Here is a 9,905-nt window from a genome sequence, read left to right on the forward strand (position 1 = left end):
GCATTTGCATTTTTATTTATTGCCATTATTATGTGACGGCCATACGGCCCACATGATGGTGAGTGGTTACCGTCGCCCATGGACATCAGCAATGCCAAGGGCAGAGCCAAGCCGCTGCATACCGTTAAGTACTCTCCGCGAGCCACGTTTGAAGAAGGATTGAGAAATTGCCTTGAGAAAGTTTGAAGTAGTTGTGGTCTAATGGATAAGACGAAAGAGGTACCACCACCCTGCCTACTTCTGCCGTGAAGCAGTAATGCGTTTCGGTTTGAAGGGTGGGGCAGCCGTTGTGACTATACTGAGACCTTAGAACTATATCTCAAGGTGTGTGGCGCATTTACGTTGTACATGTCTATGGGCTCCAGTAACCACTTAGCTCCAGTTGGATCGTGATTTCATGATGATCATGTCTCGATTTTCGTATTAAAGAAGATGCTTTATTTTTATCCTCCTTAAGCTTGCAACTTAGAGGGCTCTACCAGAGTACTGGATTTTTTTTTAGTTTCTTAATTAATGTATACTTAGTCTGGCCATAAATACTGTTACAAAGGAAAACAAAAAAAAATCTACGGCAAATAACATTTATTACTTTTACAGTGTGTTAGTTTAATACATAAATATAAAACAATTTAAAGTATAAAAAGCTTATTCGAAGTAGTCTCCATTGGCTGCTATACAGTCCTTTAAACGTTGAGGCCAGTTATCAATAGAACAACGCACTCTTTCCATAGGAAAAATTTTCACTGCCAATCGTACGGATTGTTTTAGGGACTCCAAATTATCATGGCGTTTAGAACAAGCCGTACTCTCTAAAACTGACCATAAATCATAATCCAGCGGATTAAGATCGGGACTAGACGACGGCCAGTCTTCAGCTCTGATAAAGTCCGAAACGTTCGTTTCCAACCAAGACTGCGTAGACCGAGCTTTATGACCTGGCGCCGAGTCTTGCTGGAAGGACCATTCTTGATTATTGAACATGGTGTTGTTAGGGGATTTCACTACCTTCTCAAGAATGGTATCTTGATACACTTGTGCCGATGTTTTGATACCTTTTTCACAAAAGTATGGCGACATGGTTCTAGATACTATCTTCATCTCCCGAGATAAAATCTTTTGCTTTCGGACAGGATTTCTTCGAATTTTTTCCCTTACTGCTTTGACCACCTTTTTCGTACGAACACTACGTGGATGGCCAGATCTTTTTCTGTCACAAACAGAGGAGGTCTCATTGCACCTATTAATAGCCCGGTACCCAAACATTTTACTAATACCAAGCGTATGGAGAGTTTTAAAAATTGCATTTTGCTTCATACCTACTTTGTGTAATGCAATCACAGCGATTCGGTACTCTTTATCACCCCACTCCATTTTAATATCGCAAAATATTGTACAATGTATTGGCGCCAAAATGAGAAAACTCAATGAGCAATCATATAAAAATGACAGATTCCAAATTCAAATATAATATTTTGTTTATTTTTAATTGTAACAGTATTTATGGCCAGACTAAGTATAATGTGTACTGTTTTGTGACAATGCAAGCGTACTCGTCCCTGATTGGTTGATTATTGTGCGCGCGGAACTAGTTGGCCACGCCTTAGGTATGTGAGCGGGGCGACGGAGAGGTGGGGGCGTTTTCTGTCATTAATGATATGAGATTTGATACTATGATGAATGAAATAATTTTAAACTTATTCTGAATCAAGTTCAGAGAGTTTAGAATCAAGTGATTCAGAGGCAATGTCAGAGTAATTTCATTTAAGTAATTTTTAGTTTGTTTTCATTTAAGTATATTAATTAAATAATTTCATATATCATTAAAATACGTCAGAATCATCTCATATACTTCTTTTTTTTTTGGTTCATTTTAACATTAATTATAATAATTATATTTTTGTTCATTTACTTCAGATTTTGCATCCATATTACATTCATTAACATTTCATATAGTATACCGGAATTAAATAAATATAATTAGATAGGTACAATATAAACTTCTAAATGTTTACCTAATTGTTTTTTATATATTTATAATTTCATTTATTCATATTTTTTATTATTATATAGTCATCACTGTCTAATGTTATGTGCGTTACGAGCAGTAGGCGACCCGCCCCCTCACCCCTGTCGCCACTTAAGGCGCGGCTAGTTCCGTGCACACTATTATTAAATTGGAATATTTACGTATTTGTATTGTTTATAACACGCTATAGGTGGTGGGTATAACGAACAAGCGTTCGGCTGTGTGTATCCTACACGCGCTCCGCTTACTCGAATCCGTCAAGTACGGGAACAAAGACCCCTCAAACTACGAGATGGTACTGAACTTCTCCGATAAAGATCTCAACGAGTTATTGCTCAACGTACAGACACTATTTACTAGAAAATAATAATTTTTGTTTTCTTTATTTTTAATTGTTGGAACGAAGTTCCTTATCGCGCGTTGTGAAAGGGGGCAAGACGGAAAAAAATCTTACGAAAAGTTGTCACGACACTTTTTGCTATAAATTCTTACGAAAAGTTGTCACGATACTTTTTAGATCCGTCATTCTGACCAATCAACGTGTAGGCGCTTATCGGGTGACATTGCTCGTATCCGATTGGTCCGCGTAATGAGTACAGTTTCTCGAGATAGCGTTTCAACAATAGTAATTTAGTTCATAGTATTGTTTTTTTTTTCTTCATAATGCCGTAATTTATTATTATAACTTTAAAAAAAAATTACAATTCCTTCACTAATTAATCGAAAGGAACTTCGTTCCATCCGGGTGTCCCTTGACACCTCTGAAGTTTTTATTTTTTATTAAAACACATTTGATAACTTTTAGAGTAAGGTTTAGTCTACATTTGTATTCTCCTTTCAGTAATCATTTTTGTTTTCTGTATTATTATTTTTATTTTTTATAAAAACACGAGAGTAATGTTTAGTTTATATTTGTATTCGCCATTCAGTAATCATTTTTGTTTTCTTTATAATAATTATTTTTTATTAAAACACATTTGATAACTTTTAGAGTAAGGTTTAGTTTATATTTGTATTCGCATTTCAGTATCGTATGTGATATGTTCAAGGTATTTATATGCTTAGTATTTTTACGCAATAAAAATGCAAATACCCAAAAAGTATTCGATTACGGTTTGTCTGACTGAGTTGAAACTTAATTCAGTTGTTATAGAGCTCTTATTATTATGTAAATCGCTTTTTAGAATATATTTTTTTCTTTTTTGTGAGAAACACATTTGATTTCGTTAATTAGATTAGAATGAGTTAGTGTTAATTGTTTTGAAAACACACTACAAGGGATCAGGGTATCCTATACAATTTCGAAGTACATATATCGTAATAAAGTAAATCTCGATAATTTGAAAATTAGGTTAATATTTTTTTAAATAAACAAAAAATTTTACACCAAAAAATATTAAGAAAATATTTCGTTATTTTTATTATTATTGCATTTACATTCGTTCCCTTTGAGCAATTAATGTCCTCCTTTCTTTGCCTTATAACAAAAAAATGTAAATTTACTCTGAGATTTTGTCACAAATGAAACATATTGTATGACCTCCGCGTGTAGTTAATTATAAAAGTCTGGATAGATTGTTCACTAGTTTACAAATAATGATTATTGACATTAATTTCTATGATGTCTCTCAACATAATTCAAGTAAGTGCTCTCAGATGTTGAATGTTTTCTCAGCATTTGTTCTTCGATTTTAACTAATACAATAGACGAATCAATATGTGTTGCACTCATAAGGGCTGAGTCTATGAATCACTAGGAAAGTGTTTTTCTATATGTTTTTTTTAAAGTAAGAGTAGAAGACATTAGGACTAATGATATTCATGGTTAGTGTTAGATTTTTTATAAAGATCTCATTCATATTTTTCTTTTACTATTGAATATATTATTATTAAGAAGTACCTTTTTTTAAGTTACAGGAGTAGTTTTGTTTTATTTTTGAGAGAAAAAAAAACTATTGTCAACAAACTTTGGTGATTCTTTGATTGATGACTGTTTTTCAAAACGACACGTCCCACTTTGTTGATGAATTGTCGTAGACTTTGTGTGAGACAATAGGTCTAGTTGGCCGAAACGTCGGCAATTTAAGCTTTCGTGAAAGTTGTGTTTACATTATATTATAAGCATTTATACTTAGATTTAAGGATTTATCTTGTAAGTTTTTTGAATATATTACTCAAATTGAACGTTCATTTATATTAATGACGTAAGTCCCGCGAAATAGAAAAATGGCGGCAGTGCTCTACTAGGAGAAAACTGAATTTGAAACATTGAAACTTCCCAAAGGGTCTTGTCTTCGTTTAAAACTTAGTACACGAAATGTTTTAGAATTCCATTAACACGTAACAAACATTTTTCTACGCATGCTATTATGGTTTTTTTTTGTGAAATAGTATCACTTACTTTGATATCATATTACAAAAGATTATGTAAAAAATTAAACATAAATTTTGGAAACACGTTTATAAAATAACGAATTATCGTTTCGGAATTAGATGAAACCGGTTTTTGTGTCTATTCTGGAAATAAAATAAATATTGATTATGATCTAGTTTTATTTACCTAATTGTCTGAGTTACCGTCAATTCTAATTACTAGGATTTTCTAGAATTGAAGACATAATTATAAACGCTTTTACACATTCACCTCGTGTTCAACCATTCTAAGATATTATTCTGATGCTATTTCCGCGGTCTCTAATAGACCTATAAATATTCACCAATCATCATCAATTCATCGCTTCGTGGTCTGTTGATCACTAAAATAAAAAAATAAATGGAGCGAAATGAAATTAAGTTGATTTATCTGAAGTTATCAATTGGGATGAATTTTAATTATAAGAAAGGGTTTTTTTGAATGATAAGTAGAATAAAACGAGACGATACGAAATGAAATAATGAAATATTGTCCAGTTACAATATTGCAAATTTACGGAGATTAGTCTAGTTCCGTAGGACTTGGACGAATCTGAGAAGCCTCGTCCAACGGCTTTGCATCTTTTTGCTGAAGCTTTACTCGCCCACCTGTCTTGGTGAAACTGGAAAGGCCTCTGGGCCACCAGTGATGATTCAATCATAAAAAAAAAGATGCCAGACTGTTAACAAGCCACCTTTTTATATGTTTTAACATGTAGAGACAATGCATTACAAAACTGAAAAAAAAATCACGCTTCGCTTTCCACATTCTGTGGTTTCTCATTCTGGTTTACTGGTGGTAGGATCTCTCGTAAGTCCGCGCGGGTAGGTACCACCACCCTGCCTATTTCTGCAGTAATGCGTTTCGATTTGAAGGGTGGGGCCGCCTTTGTAACTATACTGAGATCTTAGAACTTATATCTCAAGATGGGTGGCGCATTTACGTTGTCTATGGGCTCGAGTAACCACTCAACACCAGGTGGGCTGTGAGTTCGTCCACCCATCTAAGCAATAAATAAATAATAATAAAAATCTCGCTAAGAAGTTTAATGTGTTTGTTCTTCTGCTCATTCAAATGTACCTACAGGCAGACAATTGTTGCAAATTGATATGACAATAAAAACCAGCAGCGTAACGACAAGTTTTTTTATTTGTGCGAGAAAGCAGAAAGCAGGTAGAAATGGCCGGTATGGCTTGTTTTATTAACACTATCCCCCCTTCGGTGGCTTTGGCTAGAGGCAGTGGCGGAAGGGGGCGTGTTAACATGGCTTGGCGGCTTGGCTGGCGGCAGGGCATGACAGCTGACGTCACGTCCGTTACACAATTTAATCTATACTGACATATTATCTTGTAGTACATAATTGAAATACGGTGTTATTTCACAATTTATTGAAAATGCAAATTAACAACACGCACATTATTACTGGCAGTTCGCGTAGGATCGTTTGCAAAAGACTTGTGTTTTTTGTCACGCTAGAAATGAGGCAAATATATATTGTAATTGCTTTACTCTAAAATGCAAATCCATCCACTTCACCAACCTTTACTGGATTATGTATGTAAAGAAAAACCTTCATAGTCTAAAACTCTTTAGTTTTATAAAAAGGATTTTTCTTAAATGTCATTCAGTGAAGTTTGACATTAAGTAAAAAGAAAGTTCAGTTTGTTAATATAATAATTTTATTAAATTAAGGGCTTTAAATGTTGTTTTCTCATTATACACATAACAGAAAACGCAATTAAGTCTTTTATTGTTTATTTATTCTGGAGTACCCAATATCATTATAAAACAACATTTTTTGCAACACCATGAATAAAATGGAAAAATTAAGGTTTGATTTTGCTGTGAAATCAACGGAAGATGGAAAATCAAATGTTATATGCATAACTTCAATTGCTACACCTGATGGACAGACTTTTGGGATACCAACCGAATATCAAAATGCCAACTTTCATGAAGAAATTACAAAAACTTCAAATTATGCAAAGGTAAAAAAATCTTTAAACAAAAGACACCAAACCAGAAAAGTATGGATTACTTTGACAAATGATATGTCAAGAATTTATTTAGACGAGGATCAAAATTTACAATTTGATGATTTTTATTTGGAAGAAATTTCGGAGAGCAATGCTAAGTCTATTGACGATTCGAATCAGAACGTTGAAAAATTATTAGAAAAAATGCTTGAAGAAAAAATAAATAAAACGGAAACTCAAAATTTAAACAAAATTTCTAAGGAATTCATCATTGAAAAATTTTCTGGGAGAAATCCAAACGCTTCACAATGGATTAAAGATTTCAATAAGGAATGTGAGCGTTTTAAAATAATAGAAGACAAAAACAAAATAGAAATTTTAAAATTTTTTTTGGAGTGCAGTAGTGTAGATTGGTATAATTGTATGTTAATGAAATTGAATATAGACTCAGAATGGAAAAAATGGGAAGAAAATTTTTGCAGGACATTTGCAGGCAAAGGCTGGTCACCTGTTAAATATGCTCTAGCTTTCAAATATCAAGTTGGATCTTTACTTGACTATGCTTTAAAAAAAGAAAAATTGTTGCTAGAAGTCAGGAAGTCGATTGATACTGGGACACTCATAGACCTGATAGCATTCGGATTACCTAATTATGTTGCTGACAAAATAGATAGGGAAAACATACAGGGAACAGAAGATCTTTATAACGAAATCGGAAGACTAGAACATCTTGTAGGGAAAAATAAATTTGATAATAAATTTGATATTAAATATTCCGATACTACATATTATTATAGAAAAAATAAAGAAATAAAACCTTGCTTAATATGTTTAAAGGAAAAAAAAGGTAAACGTTACCATCCCGAAGAAAGCTGTTGGTTTAAAAAAATAATAAAAAAACAGTTGTACGAAACATAAATAATTCTGAATTAGAAATCGAATTAAATGAGAAGAATCCAAAAAACTAGAGGTGCCACCATTAATAAAAGTCAAGTTAACATTAAATGATACTTTAAAAGTATCTGGAATTTATGATTCTGGGTCAAATGTGTCTTTGATCAATGCAAAATTATTGAAAATACAACCCAAAGAAAATTCAGGTGATATAGAAAAAGTTAATTTGAAAACTATTAATGGTGAGAAGAAAACAAAAGGTATTGTAACATTAAAAATAAAAATCTATAATATTGAAGGTTTTATGGATGTATTTATAATAGATAACGTCAACTTTAATTATGATTTTTTAATTGGTTTGGATTGTATAAAAAAATTCAAACTAATACAAACGGAAGAACTAAAAATTAAACAATGCTACAATTCAGAAGAAAATCTGAAAGATAAAAAAAGCTATAATTATTCTCCTACAACTGTCGAAATTCCTAATGTACTAAGTAACAGAAATGAAGGAGGTTTTTCAGAACCTGAAGTATTAAAAAAAGAAATTAATTCTACATACAATGGTGAGATTAACTTTAATGAACACATAAACTCGGAAGGATTTGAAATAGTTGTAAGCCATCTTGATGCCTACCAGCAGTCGGAAATTAATAAATTAGTAGAAAAATACAAAGCAGTCTTCGCCAAAGATAAGTATGACGTGGGGACAGTAAAAGATTATGAAGCTCATATTGACTTAATGGTGGATAAGTATTGTTTCAAACGTCCCTACAGATGCACGGTTGAAGATAGAAAAGAAATAGAAACCCAAATATCAACACTATTAAAAAGGAATTTGATCGAGGAGTCTTACAGCCCATTTGCTGCTCCAGTAACTCTGGCATATAAAAAAGAAGATGGGAGAAAATCAAGGCTATGTATAGATTTCAGAGAATTGAACAAAATAATTGTACCCCAATTACAACCATTTCCATTGATAGAGGATTTGATGGTAAAAACTGTAAATTGTAAATATTTTTCAACCCTTGACATAAATTCAGCTTTTTGGTCAATTCCAATGAAAATTCAAGACAGATACAAAACTGCATTTGTTACACAAGAAGGCCATTTTCAATGGACGTGTCTTCCATTTGGAATAAAGACAGCGCCTGCCATTTTCCAAAGAATATTGAGTAACGTAATTAGGAAACATAAACTTTCGAGTTTTGTAGTGAATTTTATAGATGACATTTTAATTTTTTCGAAAACTTTTAAAGAGCATTTAATGCACCTATCAAGACTATTGGAAGCAATACTAACAGAAGGATTTAGACTGAAATTTTCGAAATGCAGTTTTGCAAATAATTCCGCCAAATATTTAGGTCATATAATAGAAAATAATTCAGTTAAACCTCTAAAAGATTACTTAACCGCTGTAAAAAAATTCCCAGTTCCAGAAACAAGAAAAAATATACGTCAATTCTTAGGAAAAGTAAACTTTTACCACAAATTTGTACCTCATAGTGCAATTATACTAGACCCGTTACACAATCTGTTGCGAAAGGATGTGAAGTTTATCTGGTCTACAGAATGTCAGAAGTCATTTGATAAAATAAAAGAACTGCTATGTTCAGAACCAGTTTTAAAGATTTTCGATCCTGAATTACCGATAAATATTTACACGGATGCAAGTATCAAAGGAGTGGGAGCGGTGCTAAAACAAGAAGAAAAAAATGGTATAAGTAAACCTGTTTCTTATTTTTCAAAAAAACTAACAGAGGCCCAGAAGAAAAAGAAGGCAATATATCTAGAATGTCTGGCAATAAAAGAAGCTGTGAAATATTGGCAGCACTTGCTTATGGGAAGAGAATTTATAGTATATTCAGATCATAAACCATTAGAGAATATGAATGTTAGAGCCAGAACTGATGAAGAACTAGGGGATTTAATGTACTATTTATCTCAATATAATTTTGAAATAAAATATTATCCAGGAAAATCGAATCAGGAAGCTGATTGTTTGAGCAGAAATCCTGTTCTAGAGTCTTATGAAAACACTGATGATTTTTTAAGAGTGGTAAATTTAATAAGCATAAATGACATAAAAAATGATCAGAACACAAATACAGATCTACGAAATGGAAAACATATCTTCGAAAATGGAATATATTACAAGTTAAACAGAAGAAGAAAAAAAATCGTACTTACAGAAGAATTTAGTAAGAATTTCATAAAAGCTGTTCACAACAGCTACTGCCATATAGGGAGATCGCAATTAATAAAAAAAATTACGCCTTTTTACGAGGCCAAAAATATGATCGCAAACATTAAAAATATTTGTGAAAATTGTGAAATTTGTATAAGGAATAAGTCAAGAAGAAAGTCAAGATTTGGATTAATGTCACATTTGGGTCCAGCAACACGTCCATTCGAGATAGTATCTATTGACACAGTTGGAGGTTTTGGAGGGTCACGATCTACAAAAAAATATATGCATCTTTTAGTAGATCATTTTACAAGATATGCATTTATTTTAACATCTAAGAACCAAAGCTCTGGAGATTTTATAAAACTTATACAAAGTGTGACACAAAACTATAATATTGACATAGTA

At 32.4% G+C, this 9,905-nt stretch overlaps 1 protein-coding gene across 2 annotated transcripts in view; it reads left to right on the plus strand.

Moving 5' to 3' along the window:
• Positions 1-4,568, plus strand: part of Jarid2 (Jumonji, AT rich interactive domain 2) — a 38,130-nt gene extending 33,562 nt beyond the window's left edge. For both annotated transcript variants that reach the window (XM_028180104.2, XM_089740360.1), the window contains one exon: positions 2,217-4,568. In XM_028180104.2, the coding sequence (XP_028035905.2) occupies positions 2,217-2,393 (177 nt within the window). In that variant the 3' untranslated portion in view covers positions 2,394-4,568. The remainder of the gene's footprint in view (positions 1-2,216) is intronic.
• Positions 4,569-9,905: the final 5,337 nt, after the last annotated feature.

The sequence above is a fragment of the Bombyx mandarina genome, chromosome 01 (genome assembly GCF_030267445.1).
Source record: "Bombyx mandarina strain Sakado chromosome 01, ASM3026744v2".
NCBI lineage: Eukaryota > Metazoa > Arthropoda > Insecta > Lepidoptera > Bombycidae > Bombyx > Bombyx mandarina.